Consider the following 22,969-nt stretch of genomic DNA (forward strand, 5'->3'; position numbering starts at 1 on the left):
CAGACCAGCCCTCCCTGACTCCACCCTACTTCGAAGCGCCACCTCCTGGACCCTCCGCAACTGCAGGTACTGGAGCAATCAAAGCAGTGGTCCGGCCGGTGACACCTGTGGTTCGCGTTGCTCAAATGAGTTCCCGAGGGCATGGGACGGCAGATCGTGGGAAGCTTGGCTGCACAGCTCTCACCCGGCTCTCACCCGGCTCGCGGGGGAACTCCAAGTTAGTGTGGTCCGGCGATGGAGGCCTCAGAGGTCCTCCTTCCGGCGCATGCGGTCTCTGCCCATTCTAGAGGACTGCAGCCCCGGATCCCCAAGTACTGGACTGTGACTGCGGGTACCTCCCCAGCTTTCATCATCCCAGCTTTACCTGCTGGTAGAACCCGCCCCCCATACTTCTTGTTTGTCAGTGTTAGGGTCCGCCCCTCTCATCCTGCTATGATTTCAGCCAAGAGCAGCTACATGTGCTCCTCAGCAAGGAAAAAAAGTTGCAGGTTCTCCACTAATGACGGATGGCACCGTAAAGCATTTAGCCGGTTTGATGATTCCTCCCATCCATCCATGCGCTAGAACCCAGGGTCTCACTCGTATTGGGCAATGCTTTAATTAACGATAGAATCAAACTCGTTCTGCAGCTGAGTCCCTTGAACCCCGGATCCTCTTGCCTCTTCCTCCCAAGTGTCAGGATTACAGGCGTGGGCCACTATGCTTGACTTATAAAAAAAATGTATGCGTGTATATGTACCGGTGTGCATGTGTGTGGGCGTGATCGTGCTGCCGTGCACCTGACAGATAGCAAATAGGAATCTGTTTTCTGCCACGTGGGGCCCAGGGATCTGACTAGGGTAGTCAGGGGTTTGCAGCAATTAACCCACTGAAGTATCTCACCAGCGGGACTCTTTAAAAAACAACAGCGGTTCACTAAGTAGTCTAGGCTGGCCTTGAACTCCCAGCAATCCTGCCTCAGTCTCTTGAATGCTAAGATTACAGGCACACACACCCACAGATCCCCCAGCCTCCCGCAGTGGCCGTGTGTGTGTTTGCATGCATGAGTGCACCCATGCACATGGAGACCTGAAGCTGATGTCAGCAATTATCCTCTTATCACTCTTGCATCTTATCCATCAAGGTGGGGTCTCATGACACCCAGAGCTTACTGCTTATGTGTGGATGTTTGAAAGAAAATGCCTCCCCGCAAAGGGAGCGGCGCTATGAGGAGGTGGGGCCTTGATGGAGTAGGCGGGGCCTTGATGGAGTAGGCGGGGCCTTGATGGAGTAGGCGGGGCCTTGATGGAGGAAGTGTGTCACTATGGAGGTGGGCTTTGGGGGGGTCTCATGTATGCTCAAGATACCGCCCAGTGTTTCAGATCATTTCCTGCTGCCTGTGAGTCAAGATGTAAGAACTCTCAGCTCCTTCTCCAGCACCGTGTCTGCCTGCTTGCTGCCTTGCTGACTGTCATGACGATAATGGACTGAACCTCTGAACTGTAAGTGAGCCACCCCAGTTAAATGTTTTCCTTTATAAGAGCTGAGTGGTCATGGTGTCTCTTCACAGCAATTGAAACCCTAAGACACTGTGGATATCAGCACTGGCCAGTGTAGTGCAAATTCTAATTGGCCTTAATAATAAAAACCCAGAGTCAGATACTGGGGTAAATGCTGAAAAATCAGAAAAGTAAAGGAGCAGCCAAAGCCACCTTTTGCTTCTACAACTTCTCAGACCAAAAAAGGGGGCTGAGCTCCTGTTTCCTCCCGCCTTATATTACGGCCTCCACCTCCCTAGTGCTGGGATTAAAGGTTTGAGCCTCCACCACCCGGCTCTGTTTATCTTTTAGACCAGATCAACATGTAGCCCAGGGTGGTCTTGAACTCCTGATCTTCCTGCTTCTTCCTCCCAAGTGCTGGGATTAAAGGTGTGTGCCACCACTGCCTGGCCTCTATGGTTTAGTGCCTAGCTCCACACCCTGATCTCCAGGCCAGCTTTATTTGTTAGAGCACAAACAAAATATCACCACAAGCCGGTTTGCTCTGGATATACCCTGTCTCCTACTTCTGAGACTGGACTTTCAGGCAGGCAGTCCTCCACATCCACCCAGCAGAGGATCCCAATTCTGGTGATGCCCAGGCTTGATCAGCAACTGCTTTAACTTCTGTGCCCTCACTGAAAGAGGAGATTAATTTGAAACTGCTAATGATTTCTCTCTCTCTCTCTGTCTTTCAAGATTTATTATGTATACTGTGTTCTGCCTGCATGTATGCCTGCAGGCCAGAAGAGGGCACCAGATCTCATTACAGATGGTTGTGAGCCACCATGTGGTTGCTGGGAATTGAACTCAGGACCTCTGGAAGAGCAGCTCCAGTAATTTTTTTTTTAAAATTAGAAACCTTAGGTAAAAATTCATTCAATAGAGACATAAAAGAGGGAGTGAGCATTTACAAGCACCAGGGAGCCTCTGAAGACTTTTCTGTGCCACACTGGCATTGTGGCCACCAGGTTACCCAGCCTGGATGAAAGTGAAGGGGCCGAGGGGGCAGTGTCATCGGTAGGCCCATGGCTTAGTCAGGGTTTCTATAGCTGTGATGAAGCACCATGTCCATAACCAAGTTGGAGAGGAAAGAGTTGATTTGGCTTTACACTTCCACATTGTGGTTCATCACTGGAGGAAGCCTGGGGCAGGAGCTGAGGCAGAGGCGGTGGAGGGGTGCTGCTTACTGGCTTACTCCTCATGGCTTGCTCAGCCTGCCTTCTAATAGAACCCAGGACCAGTAGCCCCACCCACCACGGGCTGGGCCCTCCCCCATCAATCAATAATTAAGAAAATGCCCTACAGTTGGGTCCTATGGAGGCATTTTCTCAATTGAGGTTCCCGTTTTTTTGGATGACTAGCTTGTGTCAGGTTGACCTAAAACTAGGTCAACAGGACAGGACAGCAGATGAGGATCTGGAAGAGGAGAAAGTTCTTCCTCTTAGGGAGTCGTGTGTGTGAGCGTGTGCCAAGGGAATGTGGGAAGAGAGGCAGTGATGAGGCAGGGATGTCAGGAGAGGGGCTTCAGAGCACCAGAGTGATGGGAAGATTAGCTTGAGACGATATTTGTGTAGAAGGAGGTCATCTATAAACTGCATAAGTGTGTTTGGGCACCGGGGTCGGGAAGTATCTGTCCAGGTTCTAGAAGGAAAGACATCAGGGCCGGGGAAAGGCCTCTTGGTAGGATACTTGTCTTGCAAGCATAAGGGTCAGAGTTCAATCCCTAGAACCCCCGTCAAAACCCAGGCGTGGTGGTTTGCACCTGTAATTGGAGCAGGGTAGTTGGTCAGCTAACTTAGTCTGCGTGGTGAGTCCCAGGCCAGTGAAAGGCCCCGTCTCCAAATGTGGAAGGTGCCTGAGGGGAACTGAGGTTGTCCTCTGCTCTCCACGCACATGGGCACCCACATCTGCACACGTGTACACACACACACACACACACACATATACACACATACGTACACACGTACACCCACACCTGCACATGTACACACACATGTACACCCACACCTACACATGTACACACACATGTACACCCACACCTACACATGTACGCACACACACATGTACACTCACACCTGTACATGTACGCACACACACATGTACACCCACACCTGCACATGTATGCACACACATGTACACACACATGTACACCCACACCTGCACATGTACACACACGTACATGTATGCACACACATGTACACCCACACCTGCACATGTATGCACACACATGTACACCCACACCTACACATGTATGCACACACACGTACACCCACACCTGCACATGTACACCCACACATGTACACCCACACCTGCACATGTACACCCACACCTGCACATGTACACCCACACCTGCACATGTACACACACACCTACACATGTACACACACATATGAACCAGGGAATAGTGAAAGCTGTTCCTAGCTCCTCTTTAAACATTTGCTTTAGATTAATTTGTATGTGTGTTTTTGCTTGCATGTATGTATGTTCCCACAGAGGCCAGAAGAGGGTATCGGATCCCATGGAATTAGTTACAGATGGGTGTGAGCTGTCGTGTGGGTGCTGAGAATTGAACCCAGAGTCTCTGCATGATCAACAAGTGGTCCAAACCACTGAGCCATCTCTCTGTTTCTATCTTTTGACCTGAAGGGACGAGGGAGGGGCGGAGCCATCCTGGAATCAGCCAGGACTTGGGTCTCTCAAGAGGCAGGACCTGCCTCCTGCAGAGCTGGGCCTTTGTGTCTGAAGCCAGTCACTGTGGGGACAACAGACTGGCAGGGAAGGGAGATTGGGGTGGAACCCCGACCCCTCAACATTCTAACTTCTTCCTCTGATCAGTCAAACTCAGCTAGATGTAAAAGGTTGGGAAAACCCTATGGCCCCTTCCTTCCTTCAAAGAACAAGTAAGCCTCCCCTCCCCTCCCCTCCCCTCCCCTCCCCTCCCCTCCCCTTCTCTCCCCTCCTCTTCCCTCTCCTCCTCTCCTTCCCTCTCCCCTCTCCTTCTCTCCTCTCCTCTCCTTTCCTCCCCACCCCTCTTCTCGGTCTCTCTCCCTCCCTCCCTCTCTCCTGTATGTTGAGGGTGGCGCATGGGGTGACTGTGTATACATATACACTCATCCACCTTGGATTTGGTTATTTTTATTCATTCATTTATTTTGAGACGGGGTCTCACTGTGTAGCCCTGGCTGGCCTGGAACTTGCTATGTAGACCAGGTTGGCCTCGAACTCATAGAGCTCCATCTGCCTCTGACCTGAGTTCTAGGATTAAAAGCATGTACCACCATGCTTGGTTGTTTTGTTTTGTTTGAAACAGGGTCTTACATGTAGCTCTGGTTGGCCTGAAAGTCACAGAGATCTGCTGCCTCTACCTGTCTCCCAAGTGCTGGGATTAAAGATGTGGCCACTGTGCCTGGCTTCTGCCTTGTTTTTTGCTTTGTTTGGTCTTTGTTGTTGTCCTGCTTTAAAAAAAATTGTGTGTGTGTGTGTGTGTGTGTGTGTGTGTCATGTGTGCAGGTGCCTGCAGAAACCAGAAGAGCGTGAGCGTGTCAGATCCCTTGGAGCTATAGATGGTTTGAGCCACCCCACATGGGAACCTCTTGGGTCTTCTGGTAACTGCTGAGCCGTCTCTCCAGTCCTGGACTCCTACCTTGTGCTTTTTGAGGCAGGGTCTCTCCCTGATCCTGTGCTCATTACAAATGCCAGCAAGCCCTAGGGATCCCCCCCACTTCGGTTCTGGGATTACAAGCAGGAACCACCACATCTGTTTTGTCTTGTTGGTGGTGGTGGTGGTGTGTGTGCGTGTTTCATGTGGATTTAAGAACTCAGGTCCTTGTGCTTGTAAGACAGGTACTTGGCCAACTGAGCTTCCAGCCCCGTACCCAAGGGAATGGTTTCCAAACACCAGGGGACAGACAGTGAATGCTCCTAACACTCTGACCCCGCTGTCACCGTTCCGAGTTCCACACTTGTCTTACGCACTGGGCTCAGCTAGAGACAGATTTAGGACTCCTGGTCTAGATTTTATGGCATCAATAAACACCAGCCTTTTAAACAGGGATTAAGGGATCAGCCTACTTCTATTACAGTAAACCAGAGTGGGAATGAGGAATTTGTGGTTTGGAGGCACCGGTTAGGGGAAGATTCAAGTGTGTTTTCCCGTGAAACTCAGCAAGTCAGAAAGAAAGAACCAGGGCTGGCGGGGGTGTGGGAGGGTTGTGGGGGGCAGTACAGCTCATTTTCTTATAGTGCTCGTCTAAGCATGCAGGAAGCCCTGGGTTCCATCCCCAGTACCGCATAAACCTGGTAGTATGTGCCCATCATCCCAGCACTCGGGAGGCAGAGGCAAGAGGCTCAAAAGTTCAAAGTCATCCTTGGCTCCATAGGAAGTTCCAGAACAAAATCAGCTGAATGAGACCAGTCAAAAGCAAGACAGGGCAGTGAGATGGCTCAGCAGGAAAAGGCACCGGCTACCCAGCTTGGCAACCGGAGTTCGATCCCTGGGATCCACGTGGAAGAACCCTGCGGGTTGTCCTCTGACCTCCACATGGGCACACACACGCACACGCACACACGCATGCGCGCGCACACGTAATTTAAAAAATGGTACAAGTGTGGAGAGAGTTCAATTGTTGTTCTCCCTGAAGTTCCGAGTTAGGTGCTCAGTATTCCTTGTCAAACAGCTTGCAACCACCGTCGACGCCAGCTCCAGGGCATCCTAAATCCTTTTCTGGCTCCCAGGGCCACTGGCGCACACACATAATGGGTGAAGCTTGTCCCAGATAGCTTGGATCTGTTTAGCATCTCCTTTGAGGACACTCCAGTGTTTACAGGCATGGATTGGGGTCTGCAGAACACCCCCTGGGAGAGTGAGGTTCTTTGATCCCAGAACAAATAATTGAACCAGGACCATTTCTTAAGAAAGACACTCACGATGGGAGTGGGCCAGGGGGCTGGCGAAGGGCAGTACTCAAATGGTCCTAGGTCATGAGAGGCCATCTCTCTCTCTCTCTCTCTCTCTCTCTCTCTCTCTCTCTCTCTCTCTCTCTCTCTCTCAACCAAGAAAAGTTTTAAATTTTCTTTTTTCTTGCAGTAGCTTTGTTAATTACACAAAAACAAGGATTTTTTTTTTTTTGGTCATTTAAACATGATTACACAATCCTATTCTGAAAGATAAACGTTCATGAAAACCAAAGCAAAAGTAAAAATTTGCACCCCTACTCACCTAGATTGGTCATTAAAGGAAGAGGGGGAAGTGGGGGCTTTCTTCTCAGCATTTTCACAATGTCACATTTTCTCTATAAAAGGGAAGAATTTCAAAACGGAAGGTGAAACAGCTTAAACAGAAATCCTCATGAAAAGGAACTTCATCGAACTGTCGGCAGTATTAAGACAACATTGAATATGGGATTGGGAGGTGTTCAAAGTATGTTTGCGCTGTGTGGCCCTGGCTGGCCTGGATCTCGCTCTGTAGACCAGGTTGGCCTCAAACTCACAGAGATCCACCTGCCTCTGCCTCCCTAATGCTGGGAGTAAAGGTGTGGTCAATACCTGGCCAATAAATGTAATTTAAAAAATTTAAATTTTTTTTTTAAAAATCCAGGAAATAGGTCCTAGTGATCCAGGTACATCACGACAGGTGTTCATACAGCTGAGGTGGGAGACAGTAGAGGCCAGAATAGAGTCAAAAAAACTGGGCTAGAGAATAAGTTCAAAGCCAGCCTGTGCAACTTAGTGAGATCCTCTCAATATAAAACATAAAAAGAGGCATGGGAATATAACTCAGAGTCGGAGACCTTCCTAGAATCCCTCAGTGAGGGGTTGGGGTGTGGCCCAGTGGTAGAGCACATGCCTAGAATCCCCCAGTGAGGGGCTGGGGTGTGGCTCAGTGGTAGAGCACCTGCCTAGGATCCCCCAGTGAGGGGCTGGGGTGTGGCTCAGTGGTAGAGCCCCTGCCTAGAATCCCCCAGTGAGGGGCTGGGGTGTGGCTCAGTGGGAGAGCCCCTGCCTAGAATCCCCCAGTGAGGGGCTGGGGTGTGGCTCAGTGGGAGAGCATGTTGACTGAGGGCTTGTTACATAGAAACTAATAATATTGTGGCACTGGTGTGTTAATAAGGCACAGTGGCATTCTCCTGTATTCTCAGTGGCCAGAAAGTGGAGTCAAGAGGCTCAAAAGTTCCAAGCCAGGCTAGGCAAAAGAATAGGATCTTATTTCTCCGGCAGTGGTGGCACATGCCTTTAATCCCAGCACTCGGGAGGCAGAGGCAGGTCGATCTCTGTGAGTTCGAGGCCAACCTTGTCTACAGAGCGAGATCCAGGACAGGTACCAAAACTACACAGAAAAACCCTGTCTTGGAGAGAAGAAAAAAAAGAATGAGACCCTATCTCAAACAAATATTGTTTCAGATTTCCCTTCCTTCCTGCTTGTACTCCATCCTTCCTCTTTCCATATTCTTAGTAGGGTCTTCCTGTGTATCCCATCTTGGCCTGGAATTAAGTGTATAGTCCAAACTGGCCTCAAACTCAAGATCCTCCTGCCTCAGCCTCCTAAATGCTGGGATTGCCGGCAAAAGCCACCATGCCACACAGAGATTCTTAACAGGCACTCTTATAAAAAGCGGCCAGTAGGTGGCAGTGGTTAGCTACTCCTGGCGTCACCATGGCAGGTGACACCGGCCTTTTTCTCTGTCTTCACAGGGTCTCATTCTGTAGCCCCAGCTGCCCTTGAACTCACAATCCTCCTGCCTCAGCTTCCCGATTGCTGGGATCATGGATGTGCACTACCATGCTTGACTGGTTTTGTTTTTTCTCAAAAGAGCTTCAGGCTTTGATAGCAGACAAGATGTCAAGCCTGGAACTTTCCCAGAGCTGAGTGCACACTAGGCAGCTGGCCATGTGTTCCTCAGACGGGGGAAGCTGTACAAGTGAAGGCAACACAGACTTTGGGCTAACCTGGGGTAACTTGGGGCCGAGTGTTAGAATCACGTCTGTGTACTGAACATCCATGACCCTCTCAACACTCTCATCTGTGAAATGGGTATTTAACCCATCTCCACCTCAGCCACCTAGCAGATGAAAGGAAATGATGTTGTAATGGATCTACCTTAGTGTGTGTTCTGCTTAGATAACAGAATACTAGAGGCTGTGACATGGGAAAAAAACAAAGTTTGTTTCTCACGGGTCTGGAGGCTGGGAAGTCCACTATAAAGCGTGGCTCTGATGAAGGTCTTCTTGATCCATCACAGCATGGCTCATGGCAGCACACTGAGAAACAGAGTGAGCGTGCTCGCTCAAATCTCTTTTCTTGGGAAAAGCCACTAATACCACGATGTGAAGTCCAGCCTTGTGACCTCATCTGCCCTTGACTACTTCCTGCGTTTGTAACTTTTTCTATTACTGTAACCAATTTCCCGACAACAGCACATTAAAGAAGTGTGTTAGGGTTCTCTGGAGGAACCGGACTGATGGAATGAATGTATATGTACATAGACATCATTAACATATGCACATACATATGTGCACATACACACACACACAAATACTGATACAGGATTTATTAGAGTGCCTTACAGACTGTGGTCCAGCTAATCCAACAATGACTGTCTCACAGTGGAACGTCAAGGACGCAGTAGTTGTTCAGTCCACGAGGAGGCTGGCCATCTCAGCTCGTCTTCAGTGTACAGTGGCGTCCCGAAGCAGTAGGCTCTAATACCGTGAGTCAAGAGAGGAGGGCAAGCAGACAAAGAACCAGGGTTTCCTCCTTGTCCTTTACATAGGCTGCCCTAAGAAGCTGTGACTGAGCTTTAGGGTGGGTCTTCTGACCTCAAATGACCTGGATTTAAGGAGGGCCTCCCTACTTCAAATGATCCAGCTAACTAAAAGTCCCTCACAGGTGTGTCCAAGAGACGTGGGCTCTCAATTCCAGATGTAGTCCAGTTGACAACCAAAAGTAGCCATCACAGGAAGGAAGAAGGGGTTATTTGGCTCACGGTTCGAAGGGCTCCAGCCTGTCATGGGGGAGCTGCAGGAGTCTGAGGCAGTTGGTGGCATTAACACTGAAGTCAGGAAGCAAAGAGAGATAACTGCCTGTGTGCACTTGGCTTTCGCTTCTCATTTATTTATTTATTTTATACCTTGAGATAGGGTTTCATGTAGCCTAGGCTGGCCGCAAAATGGCTAGCCAAGGATGACTTTGAACTCCTGTCCGCTCCCTCTGCTTCCCAAGTGCTGGGATTTTTAGACAGGAAACAACATATCCAACTCTCCTCCCCTATTTGGAGACAGGCTCCCAGTGTGTGCCCTGCCTGGCCTGGAACTTGTTCTGTGGATCTGCCTGCCTCTGCTTCGTGGGTGCTGGGGTGGAAGGTGTGCCCCACCACCTCTGGCTCCTTTCTCCTTTCCGTTCATTCCTGAATTCCAGCCCATGAGTGCTGCTCACTCAGGTGGGTCTTCCCATCCCATTTAAACCTCCCCCAGAATCCATCAGTAGTCAGTAGTTTAGCATGGAGGGACAGGGCCCCCCATAAACTCTGCCCCATCTGTGACTATTGACAAGTCCAGTCTTGTGCAGCCCCAGATTGTTGTTGTTGTTGTTGTTGGTGGTGGTGGTGGTGGTGGTGGGGTGTGTGTGTGTGTGTGTGTGTGTGTGTGTGTAGGAGCAAGAGGTCAAACTTGGACATCTTCCTCTGTCGATCTCCACCTTATTTTTGTTTGAGACAGGGTCTCCACTCATAGAGCTTGCCGAGTTGGCCAGACCGTCTCACTAGAAAGTCTCAAGGACCCCCCCCCCATTTCCACCTCCTCAGGGTAATGATTACAGACATGCACTGCTGCCCCAGCTCTTTTATATGTCCATACTGGGGACCCCTGTACCCCAGCATTATAGAAGACAGAGACAGGAAGGTCGCTAGGACTTGCTGGCTGCCAGCCCAGCTCCAAGTTCAATGAGAGACCCTGTCTCAAAAAAGTAAGATGGAGGATGATGGGGCAGGACACCCAACATCCTTCTGTGACCTCTGCTTGCGTGTGCACACACAAGCATGCAAACACACACCAAAGAAGAAGCAAACAAAAATGGGCTGGAGGCATCTCTTGTTCAGCTTTCTACGGCCCCACTTTGGAACGCCAAAAGGTTGCGGGTTGTTTTTGTTCTTTTGGGGGGCCTACCACCCAGTTCCCAAATAAATCACACATGGAGGCTTATTCTTAATTATAAATGCCCAGCCAGAGCTTGGTTTGTTGCTAGCCAGCTTTTCTTCAATTATCTCGTCTACCTTTTGCCTCTGGGTTTTTACCTTTCTCTTACTTCTGTAAATCTTACTTTCACTCTTACTCTGTGGCTGGCTGTGTAGCTGGGTGACTGGACCCTAGTGTCCTTCTCTGGCTAATACTTCTCCTCCCAGATTTCTCCTTCTATTTATTCTCTCTGCCTGGCAGCCCCGCCTATCCTTTCTCCTGCCTTGCTATTGACCATTCAGCTCTTTATTAGACCATCAGGTGTTTTAGACAGGCACAGTAACACAGCTTCACAGTTAAACAAATGCAACAAAAGTAACACACCTTAAAATAATATTCCCCAACAGACATCAGTCATACAATGACTGCTTAGCATCCCTGAAGGGTTCCACCCACAGGACCACATAAACTAGGTGTGGTGGCATACACCTGTCCTCTCAGGACTGGGGAGGTAGAGGCAGGAGAATTTTACAAGTTGGAGTCCAGGCTTGTCTATATAGTGAATTCTAAGTCAGCCAGGGCTACACAGTGAGATGTTGTTTCAACAAACAAACAAAGCCATAGGAAACTGCTTATCCATGGAAGATGTAATTACTTTGTAGCACACGGGCAGCAGAAACAGGGGCATGCCGATGTAGAGACCCCCGTTCAATCCCACTGGGTTTGTGGCGTTTGCTGGTTGAAATGGATGAGGCAGCAACATACCTCATCCTGGGAAGGCAGCTGCTGAGCCAGCCCGAAGGGCCTCCTCGCCAGCCCTGTCTCCACTCTAATGCACTGGATAGATGCCTGGCTACACCCGAGGGAGCCTTAATGGACTCCTCCGCCTGGCCTCCGCTGAACTAATGGATTCCTAATGGAGGGAGATAATGCCTTTACCAAATGGAGCAGGAGGTGGAAGGCAGAAAGAAGGTCTATCAGTTTCTCTAGGGAACTAGCCACAGTCAGCCCATTCTTGGGTTTGGGTTGGGGGCAGGGTCTCATATAGCCGGGTCTCAACTTCACTGTATAGCTGAGGATGACCTTGAACTTCTGATCCTTCTGCCTCTACCACCAAGTGCCGGGATGGCAAGTGTGCACCAGTATGCCGGGCACCAATCTTTGGCTCTTAAGTCCCCAATTATTTCCCTCATATTCTGGACACCACTGTGTCTCCTGAGGCCCGAGCCCATCTATCTGATTGGGTACTTCACTGGCCGGCTTCTGTCATCTTGTTGAGAGGTTTCTTAGTTACTTTTCTTTTTGCTTTGACAAAATAGCTGATGAAAGCCACGGAAGGAAGGAAGGAAGGAAGGAAGGAAGGAAGGAGGGAGGGAGGGAGGGAGGGAGGGAGGGAGGGAGGGAGGGAGGGAGGGAGGAGTGGGTTTGTTAGGGCTCATGGGTCCAGGCAAGACCGTCCGTCATGGCGAGGAAGGTGTGGCATCAGGGGTGAGGCTGCTAGTCACAGCCCATGAGGGACATTTCAGAGTCATCCTACTACTCGGGTTGACGGGTGTACCAGCAAAAGCAGCTTTTAACTGTACTTCCATATATGATGTACTTACCAGTCCTGACTGAAGGCTCCAAGGTATGGTCGAAGAGAAAGTTTACTGTAGCTATGAGGGAGAAAACAGCCAGCGGCACCTGGAAGTCCAGACTGAACGTGGATGAGGAAAGGGGGCGGGGGGAGTGAGAGAGGCGAGATGAAGGAGGGGAGCAAGCCGACCCAGAGAGATCCAGGAGCCGAGCCAGACAGGAACCAAGAGGCCAGGAGACTGCATAGCCAAAATGGCTGAGTTTGAGCCGCACGGTGGTGGTGCACGCCTTTAATCCCAGCACTCAGGAGGCAGAGCCAGGTGGATCTCTGTGAGTTCGAGGTTAGCCTGGACTACCAAGTGAGTCCCAGGAAAGGTGCAAAGCTACACAGAGAAACCCTGTCTCGAAAAACCAAAAAAAAAAAAAAAAGCTGAGTTTATACAGAAAAGAGAAGCTGGGGGAAGGGAAGCAGAAGCCCAGCCCATGGGAGGGAGAGGCTCAGGGGAGGGGGTGGGTGAAGAGTGCCGGGAAGGAGCCACAGGTACTGAGTGAGACTTGTCCAGGTTTCTTTGAGACCTGGCGCTGATTGTGATCCAAATTAACCATCAACCGTTCATAGTTCTCAGTTATGGCTCAGGGGTTCTGAACCTCTTCCCACATCGTGTTAAAATGATCTTGCAGAGGTCTCGTGCAGCCAACCACAGCTGCTGTGATGTGAGCTCATGTGTGCCTTGGTTCTGCCATATCTAGAAGATGCTGTTTTTTTTGAGACAAGGATTTTCTGTAACAGTCCTGGCTGTCCTGGAACTCACTTTATAGACCAGGCTGGCCTTGAACTCACAGAGATCCACTTGCCTTTGCTTACCAAGTGCTGGGATTAAAGGTGTACGCCACCACTGCCCAGCAAAGATGCTGTTTTCAATCTGGTCTTTCCTATCTCTAGCTCTTACAATCTTTCTGCCTCCTCTCTCACATTGGTCCCTGACCTTTGGGGAGAGATTATGATATAGAGGGCCTGTTCATAGCCAGTCACCTCTACTGATGTTTATGCATCCACTCTGACCAGTTCTGAATTTCTGCACCAACCACCATCCACTGCACAAAGAAACCTTTCTGATAAGACCTGAGCGATACATTAATCTCTATGTAGAGATGGATAGATTTAGAATCCAATTTTATACTATGTCCATTTGGCAGAATAATAGTAAAAGGTTACCCCTGGGGCTAGTAAACTCTTCAGCCATGGGTTCTTGGCCAGGGCAGCCATAGCAGGCATGTGTTTCTTCCAATGCAGCAGGCTTTAAATTAAGCAGAAAGCGATTGGTTACACCCACAATGTTTATACCGCTATTGCACCCACGGGCATCCCTTACCCTGCTGAGGCAGCACCATTGTTGCTCATTTGATTGACAGCTGCGTAAGACTGTTGCTCACTTTGCCTCCCCAGCAGGCTACATCACACATTCCAGGGCTAGGAAAGCTAGCTCAGCAGAGAGGAAGCTTCTAATCAGTACAAGTTTCCTCCATGTCTTCTGATTTTTTTTTAAAGATTTTTTTTTAAATTTTCATCCATGTGTATGTGTCTGTGTGCATGTGAGTGCAGAGGCCCGCAGAGGCCAGAAGAGGGTGTCAGTAAAGGCTGGAGTTGCAGTTAGTTGTAAGCTACCGATGTGGACTCTGGAATCTGAACTCAGGTCCTCTGGAAGAGCAATACATGCTCTTAACAGATGAGCCACATCTCTGGGCCCTCTTGTTTTCTAATTACTCAATTTTTTGAGTTAAGGTGTCATGTAGCTCAGGATGGCCTCAGACTCTCTATGTAGCTGAGGATGACTTTGAACTCTTTTCCGTTTAAGTTATTTATTTATTCATATGATTGTTTGGCTTGCACGATCTATGTATGTTCACCACGTGTGTGCCTGGTGCCAGCAGAGGCCAGACGAGGGCATCAGATCTCCTGGAACTGGAGTCACAGATGATTGTGAGCCACCATGTGGGTCCCGAGAGGTCCTCTGCAGAGGCAAGCCCTCATAATTGCTAAGCCATCTCTCCAGACCCCACGACCTTGAACTCTTGATCCTCCTGCCTCGACCTCCCTAGGTGCACCAGTCACCACATCCATTGTATCCGACTTGGGGGATAGAGGAGGGTTTTCTGCATGCTGGCCAACCACTCCACCAGTAGACCCAGCCTCAGGCGTATTTGTTGGGTTTGGTTTGGGCTTTTGACACTCGGTCTAGTGTAGCCCAGGCTGGCCTTGAATTGGTGGTGTAGCCTTAAACTCCTGATCTCTCTGCTGCCACCTCCCATAACTTCCTTGTTCACACACATTTATTGCTTCTTTTCCTTCCTTGTCTCATATCCCCTCTCCCTACTGATTTCTTGTGGATCAATTCCCAAATACAGGTAAATTCTTATCTCAACACCTGTTTACAGAGAAACTCAAATACCTCAGATAAGAACCAAGGAGCTTGGCCAATGAGTACTTCCTTAAGGCCTCGTGAGAATAGCCATTAGCATTGCCAGTAAAGGATACTGAAGGAAACACAAATGGAAAGATGTCCCAGGTTCACGGTTCAAGGAACTGACAGTATTTAAGTGTTCTTTGTTTTTGCCTGGTTTGTTTTTCTACTGCTGTGCAAGGTGGCCTTCCCAGGATTCCAGGCATAGAGAGTGGATATATATAAGAGATCCCCGGAGCATGCCGTATTGATGAGCTCTGGCTTTGATTGAGAGACCCTGTGTGTGTTGTATGCATGCATGTGTGCAGGTATTTATGCCTGTGTGCGCACATCTGGAGGACAAAATTTATCTTTCTATCTCATTGTCTAAATCATTATCATCTATCATCATCATCATCTTGAGACAGGGGCTCATTTTGTAGCCCTAGAAGACCTGGAACTCACTATATAAACCAGATTGGTCTCGAATTCAAAGAGATCTGCCTGTCTCTGTCTTCTGAGTGCCAGCATTAAAGATGTATGCCACTATGCCTAGCCAGTCAAATGTTTTTAAAATTACATTTATTTACTCTCTCTCTCTCTCTCTCTCTCTCTCTCTCTCTCTCTCTCTCTCTCTCTCTCTCTCTCTCTCTCTGTGTGTGTGTGTGTGTGTGTGTACACCATAATGCAAACGGAGGTCAAAGGGCAACTTTCAGGAGTTGGCTCCCTGTTTCAACCACGTGGGTTCCCAGGGATTGAACTCGGGTCGTCAGACTTGGTGGCGAGTGCCTTTACCCACTGCGCCATCGTGCCAGTCTTAGCGAAATCAAATCTTTATTTTAAAAACCTCTAATGGAAACAAACCATGCTCTCCTTCCCCCAGGACTACGAACCCTCTAAAGGAATTCACCAGGCTCCATGAGGGCAAAGGAGCCAAGAACTGCATTCAGGGATCCTTGGGCTGAAAATCCAGCAGGGTCACAGATGCTTCTGGGCTTCCAACAAAGAAATGTATGTCTGCACCCACTTGGCCTTTGGTTGCACACAGAATTTGCCTCTTTTTGTAGTGAATCTGTAGAAAAGAGGTAAGAAGTGAATGTCGACATCCTTGGCTTAGGAAGCTTTTGAAAGAGGAGGGTGAGTTAGTCTGACCAGCGTTCTTCCTATTCAACACAACTGCTTCACTTCATTCCTGTCCCATCTCCTGCTGATCCTGCTTCTTCTCTCTGTTTCCCCTGGAATCCACACACTCTCAGGCCCACAGACCCCAGGAATCATGTCTCACAGGGTCTAGTTGCCAGACAGTAGTCTGTATTGGGACCCTAGCTTTCATTTCAATATAACAGCTTTATTGAGACATTATTTACACACTCTATGAAGCACACATTTGACGTGACTAGGGATGATGATACTATAGCTTAGCTATAAGGGCACCTGCCTAGAATCCCCCAGTGAGGGGCTGGGGTGTGGCTCAGTGGTAGAGCCCCTGCCTAGAATCCCCCAGTGAGGGGCTGGTGTGTGTGTGTGTGTGTGTGTGTGTGTGTGTGTGTGTGTCTCAGTGGTAGAGCCCCTGCCTAGAATCCCCCAGTGAGGGGCTGGGGTGTGGCTCAGTGGTAGAGCCCCTGCCTAGAATCCCCCAGTGAGGGGCTGGGGTGTGGCTCAGTGGTAGTACATTTGCCTAACATGTAGAAAGCCCTAGGTTCAATCCCCAGTAAGGTAAATAAATAAACAAAAACTTAATAGACAAGTACTTGTTGGTTAATAGACTTCAGTATATTTATAGACTAGAGAACTATTGCCCAACCAATTTTAATCTTTCGTGTGTGTGTGTGTGTGTGTGTGTGCGCGTGCGTGCTGAGAGTATAATCCAGAGCTTCATAATATTAATAATAATTAATAATTAAATAAATGCCCTACCGCTGAGTTATACCACAGCTCAGCACAATGAATTTTAGAGGACAGAAAGAGACTCCATATGAATATGCCACTTCATCCTCTTTTTCATACTTTTTAATTTTATTTATTTATTTATTTTATTTAATTATTATTTATTTATCGCTATAGTGTTCCAGGCTACAGAAATATGAAGCAGGAATTCAGCTGACTATAACAAAAGCTGCCACCTGGAAAGGTCAAGGACTTTCCAGAGGAAGCCAAGGCTCAAGGCGTATTGGTGTCCTTGGGCTTTGTGAATATATCAGCTGTTTGCGGCTACGAATTTCATGTGTGCTATTATAGCTTCCCCAATTGATTCTTTTTCCTAAGAACTTCTAAACAGTGTGGATTGGTCAGTCTTTGGGCATGTACCACTAAGATATTTGGATAAGGGCCACACAGGCAAGGCTTCCTGCTTCCAGGCTTTTTGTTTCTCCTTTCTTAGCATTAGAATCAGATATCTCCTTTAGCTAACATCCAAGGACAAAGGACAGACAGAATGAGCATTTCCGGCCACCTGCTAGTCTCCTGAATTAAGATAAATATCCATACGAAGACACCGTCAAGGCCAGGCAACTGTTAGGGACATAGCTTTGTTTCTTGTGCAAATTAAGCTCAGGCCCCTCTTTTTTACACAACCTTAGTGGCACCCCCAGATTTCCCCTCCAACAATTAACTCAGAACAAAAGGGCTTTTTCATACCTGGTGCATCAAGCTGTGTGAGGCAGGTTTCCTAGCTCCCAGCAGACTTAGCCTGCCTGCCCGCCCGCCCGCCCAGAAAGGGGCAGAGCCAGAGTATTGCTGATGTATGGAGATGGGGTCACCGGGAGAGGAAAGGAAGGAAGGAGGATAGAGAGGGACGAAGATGAAGATGAGATGGGAATAAACTTAAAACTGTGAGAGGACAGGAGGAGAAGGGACAGAGAGGAGCTAAGTGTGAGAACAGAACTGGAGCTGTGTAGATAGCATTTTGTCTCAGAAGAATAAAAGTGAACGGACTAAAGAGTTTCATGTAAGTAGATTGATTCATTCGATATCCCTCACATTACTAACCCATGCCGCTCAGAGCATCTTCCCTGGGACTCAAGGAGCAGTCTTCTCAGGGCAGGCTTCTGAGGGGCTTTTGATACTACAGTGCGTACATGGAGGTCAGAGGACAGTTTGCAGGAAGTAAGCTTTCTCTCTCCATCACAGGGAGCCAGGAGAACAAGCTCAGATGATTGGGTTTGGTTGGCAAACCTCCTGAGCCATCTCACACTTGTTTGTGCTCTAACAAATAAAACCTGCCTGAAGCTCAGAGGGCAGAGCCAGCCACTAGATCACCATAGAGGCCAGGCAGTGGTGGCACACACCTTTAATCCCAGCACTTGGGAGGAGGAAGCAGGGAAGATCAGGAGCTGAAGGCCACCCTGGGCTACACAAGGTTGTGTAGAGAAAAAAAGCCAGGTAGTGGTGGCTCACACCTTTGATCCCCGCACTAGGGAGGTAGAGACAGGAAGTGATATGGCTGAGCGGAGAGAGGAATATGAGGTGGGGAGAGACAGGAGTTCAGCTCCCTTTCAGGCTGAGGATTTGGTAGAGATAAGAAGTCTCTCTAGTGGCTGGCTTCTTTACTGACCTTTCAGCATTTACCCCAATATCTGGCTCCAGGTTTTTATTACTAAGGCCAATTAGGATTTGTGCTACAAGGTCTTACTATGTGGCCCCAGTAGGCCTCAAACTCATGATCCTTCCACCTCAGCCTTCTGAGTGTTGAGATTACAAACTTATAATCACTGTGTTTACCTCTTGCTTTTATACCCAGCTGTTAGAGCATGGCATGCTACGTGGTATGAAAGTCGGGATCTAATTAGCTCAGAGCCACATGCGTTTCTGCAGAGAGAGGGCTCTAACCTAGCTTGGTGGTTAGTTTTCATTGTAAACTTACAATCTAGACTCATCTAGGAAGGAAGTCTTGGTTGCGGCTATTGAGTATATTCATTGAAGTGGGAAGACTTGGCCACTGTGGGTGGTACCATCCTTTAGGCTGGGGACTCTGAACTATATTAGAGAAATCAAGCTGAGCTCTATCATGCATGCATCAAATTCATTGTTTTCTGCTCTTGACTGTGAATATAATTATGACTAGCTGCTTCAAGATTTTGCTACCTTGACTTTACCAGCAATGATGGATTGTGTCTTAGTTTCAGTTGTCAGTGTAATCTTAGCCTGGGATCATCTTAAAAAAACCTCAATTAAAGAATTGCCTCCATATTGGTCTGTGGAGACATCTGTTAAAAAACTGTCTCCACTGACGACTGATGTGAGAGAACCCAGCCAACTCTAGGTGGCATCATTCCCTAGGTGGGACCATTGCTAGGCAGGTGGGCCTAGAAAGCTAGCAGAGACCATGAGCCACAGAGCAAACTCAGTAAGTCGCGTTCTTTCATGTTCTCTTCTTCTGTTCCTGCCTAGAGATCTGACTTCCCTCAGTGACGGAGTGTCAACCCGAAATAAACCCTCTCGTCCCCAAGTTGACACGCTATTCATTATAGCCACAGAAAGCAAACTGGAATTTCTCCCTCAAGTTGCTTCTATCCGAGTATTTTATCCCAGAGACACGAAACAAAACTGAGATGCTCACTTCCCAGCTTCCCACCCGATGCCCAGTTCATCACTGTGGACATCTACCCAGTCCCTCCCCGGTGATGTGGCTGATGCAGCGGGACCTGATACTCACACCATGAGATCTTGGGGACAGCTGCCTTTGGCGATCTCATAGGAGTGCACCCAGTTCCACGGGATCACATGGTGGCTGTAATAGAGGCAGCAAGGCTTGTCGCTTTCTAAAAACCACGGAGAAGAATGACCTTGAGACGGCCCTTCCGGAGGAGGAGCTGCGGGGGGGGGGGGGGAGCGGTAGATCATCTACGTACGTGCGGCAGCTCCAAGGTGGATACCGAGGAAGAAGGCCAGGAGAACAATGGAACTCAAAGAGACGGTCTTCATGGTCCATGGGCCTGGGCTCTTCATAGATGTCTCCTGAATTCCTCTTATCTTGTCTTCTGTGAGGCTGTGCAGTACCTGAAGAAAAGTCCAGAGAATTTTGTGGTTGAAAACAAAGTATTGAATGTATATGTAGGGGTGGGGGTGGGCTTCGGATCCCCAGGAATTAGAATTATGGATGGTTGTAAGCCACCCGATGTGGGTCCTGAAAACCAAATTTAGATTCTCTGGAAGAGAGTAAATGCTCTTAATAGTTGAGTCATCTTCCCAGACCCTCACCTTGGTTTTGTTTTGTTTTGGTTGTTGTTGTTGTTGTTTGGTTTCTTGAGACAGCATTTCTTTGTGTAACCACCCTAGCTATTCTGGAACGCATTTTGTAGACCAGGCTGGCCTCAAACTTACAGAGATCCTCCTGCCTCTGCCTCCGAGGTGCTGGGATTAAAGATGTGTGCCACCACTGCCCAGGTTTATTTATTTATTAAGATAAAGTTTATCAGTGTAGCCCAGGCTGGCTTCAAACTTGTGATCCTCCTGCCTTACCATCCTGAGGACTGACGTTACAGGTGTTCATCACCAAATCTATTTTGAGGTGGGACATTATGTATCATTTAACTCTTTGTAAATAAATAAAAGATTTATTTTAAATTTGTAGTTGTGTGCATGTGTGTGGGGAGGTGGTATGTACTAGTGAGAGCAGGTGCCTGTGGAAGCCAGAAGAGAATGCTGCGTCTCCTGAAGCTGGAGTTACAGATGGTCCTGAGCCACCCAAAGTGGGTGCTAGGAACTGAAAGTGGGTCCTCTGCAAGAGCAGTTCTCGTTATTAATCAATGAGCCATCTTTCCATGCCCAGATTCAACCCTTTTCAAACCACCTCCCTTTTAGCCATCTGGGTTATTCTGATTGCTTCCAATGACAGGGAACTCATTACCTAATGCATCCCAGCTCAGGATAGCTATACATGTAATCATACTCTTAAATTCTTCTAAAAATTCAGCTAGGCTTGGGGGCATACCCCTTTAATCCCAGCACTCCAGAGGCAGGGGTAGGCAGATCTCTGAGTTTGAGGCCAGCCTGCTCTTAAAAAAAAAAAAATCTTCTAGGGGCTGGAGAGATGGCTCAGTGGTTAAGTGTTAGTATTCCTAGCCACTTCTGGAGTCACATGAGTGCATATGCGCTGTCAGCAGTCAGGCAAAATGCTTTAGAGGCCTTAGGTCCTCTGTAATCAGTGCGCAGTGTGGTCACATAATCTATACGCATGGCGTAGCTACTTAAGCCCAGATACACATGCGCAAGGTGACCTATAAAACAGGCTCTATCCGCTCCTCCCCCTCCTCTCTCTCTGTCTCTCCCTCTTTCCTTCCCTCTCCACCACTCACCTTTTTTTTTTTCGGTAGACCTACCCACCTCCACTCTTTCCCTTCCCTAATAAAAACTCTTATAGTGGGTTCCATTGTACCTCGTGTTTTCTGGAGCCTGGTAAATAACACCAACAAATAAATAACATTAAGAGCACTGGCTGCTCTTCCAGAGAACCCAGGTTCAATTCCCAGCACCCACATGGCAGCTCACAGCTGTCTGTAACTCAAGTTCCAGTGGATCCGGCATCTTCCTACAGACATACATGCAGGCAAAACACCAATAAATAAAAATAAAACTTCTAAAAGTGTGATTAAAGTATAGGTTCTGTCCGTGACTATCCTTCTACGGTTAGTGGTCATTGTGTTTCTTTTATGAATCAGAATCCCTCCAAGTAATGGGTGTGTCCATAAACGGGCATCTGCTGGAATCTACCTTCTCAGCAATCCTGCACAATGCTCTGTCCAGGGCTTTGAGGTAGTCCTCTTATTTTTCCTTCTTCTCTCCTTTTTGGGTGCAGAAGATCCAACCCAGAGCCTCGTGCTACACCCCGAGTCCTGAGCATATCCATCATTTCAGCCCCTCTGGGTCCTGTTCTGTCCCCAGCTCACCCTCCCCTATGGTTAAATTCCCTGCTCCATACCCTCCAGGTTGCTGGCTGCGATCTGGTTACATTTGTATGGATGTGCCAGAAACCCCCATCTGGGATGCTTCCCAAGGTCTGGTCAGCTATTTGAAATTCTGCTGCCACGGATACCCTTCTAAAATTCTTCTGTTGTCATGGTCACAGGGATGGAACAGACTGGCTCACTTGTCCAGGCTTCCTTCCTTATGTCCCTTGTGTTACAGAATGGTGTTACTCGAATTCTAAATGGTATTATATACAGAACCCGGAGCCAGATATCGGGGTCAATGCTGAGAGATCAGAGAGACAAAGGAACAAGCCACTGCCACGTCTCACCTCTAAGACTCCTCAGCCTGAAAAGGCCTTCAGTTCCTGTCTCCTCAGGCCTTATATACCTTTCTCCCTACTTCCATATTACTTCCTGGGATTAATGGCGTGTGTGCTTCCCAAGCAAAGGCATGAGATCTCAAGTGCTGGGATTAAAGGTGTGTGCCACCATTGTCTGACTCTGTTTCTCTCCTAGACTGAGTCAATCTCATGTAGGCCAGGGTGGCTTTGAACTCACAGAGATCCAGGCAGATCTCTGCCTCCCAAGTACTAGGATTAAAGGTGTGTGCCACCACTGCCTGGCCTCTATGTTTAAAGTGGCTTGGTCTGTCCTCTGATCTTCAGACAAATTTTATTAGGGTACACAATATATCACCACAGACTACTGTATTCCCATCCCACAAATTCATATGTTGAAGCATTAACCCTTCAATGTGCCTATGTTTGGAAACAAGAACTTAATAAAGACTTATTTTTTGAGACAGAGTCTTACTACATAGCCCTGGTAAGCCTGGAACTTACTATGTAGACCAAGTTGGCCTCAAACTCACAGAGATCCATTTCCTCTGCCTCCCAAGTACTGGCATTAAAGGTGTGCCCCCACCATGCCTGACTATTTTTATTTTTGTTTATTTTTATTTTAAATTATGTGTATGTCTGTGTGTGAGTATGGGCACATGAGTGTAGTTGCCTGTGATGGTCAGAAGAGGGAGTCAGGTCCTCTGGAGCTGGACAGGAAGTTGTGAGCCTCCTGAGGTGGGTTCTGGGGACTGAACTTGGCTCCTCTGGAGGGAGCAGTAGGTTCTTATCCACATCTTGAGGGTATCAAAAACAGAGACAGGAGAGGAAGTGGATCCCCACTATGATCTGGAAGACCCCACTCCCCATCAGCCTTCTTCCTCCAGTCAGGCCCTACCTCCCAAAGGCTTCCCAAGTCTCCCCAAAGAGCCGGGCGGCGTTGGTGCATGCCTTTAATCCCAGCACTCAGAGGCAGAGCCAGGCAGATCTCTGTGAGTTCAAGGCCAGCTTGGTCTACA

At 48.4% G+C, this 22,969-nt stretch overlaps 1 protein-coding gene and 1 long non-coding RNA gene across 2 annotated transcripts; one reads left to right on the forward strand and one right to left on the reverse strand.

Annotated features, from left to right (window-relative positions):
- Window positions 1-18: 18 nt before the first annotated feature.
- On the forward strand, window positions 19-20,269 carry LOC121825367 (uncharacterized). The gene is made up of 2 exons (XR_013047516.1): window positions 19-1,481; window positions 19,094-20,269. It is a non-coding gene; the product is annotated as an uncharacterized LOC121825367 (long non-coding RNA).
- Window positions 15,522-19,690, reverse strand: Ccl26 (C-C motif chemokine ligand 26). The gene is made up of 3 exons (XM_042268198.2): window positions 19,555-19,690; window positions 19,359-19,464; window positions 15,522-15,776 (listed from the first exon to the last, which is right to left on the reverse strand). Exons 1-3 carry the CDS (start codon window positions 19,649-19,651, stop codon window positions 15,683-15,685), a joined length of 297 nt encoding a protein of 98 aa, XP_042124132.1. The 5' UTR covers window positions 19,652-19,690; the 3' UTR covers window positions 15,522-15,682.
- Window positions 20,270-22,969: the final 2,700 nt, after the last annotated feature.

This window comes from Peromyscus maniculatus, chromosome 23 (genome assembly GCF_049852395.1).
Source record: "Peromyscus maniculatus bairdii isolate BWxNUB_F1_BW_parent chromosome 23, HU_Pman_BW_mat_3.1, whole genome shotgun sequence".
Taxonomy (NCBI): Eukaryota; Metazoa; Chordata; class Mammalia; order Rodentia; family Cricetidae; genus Peromyscus; species Peromyscus maniculatus.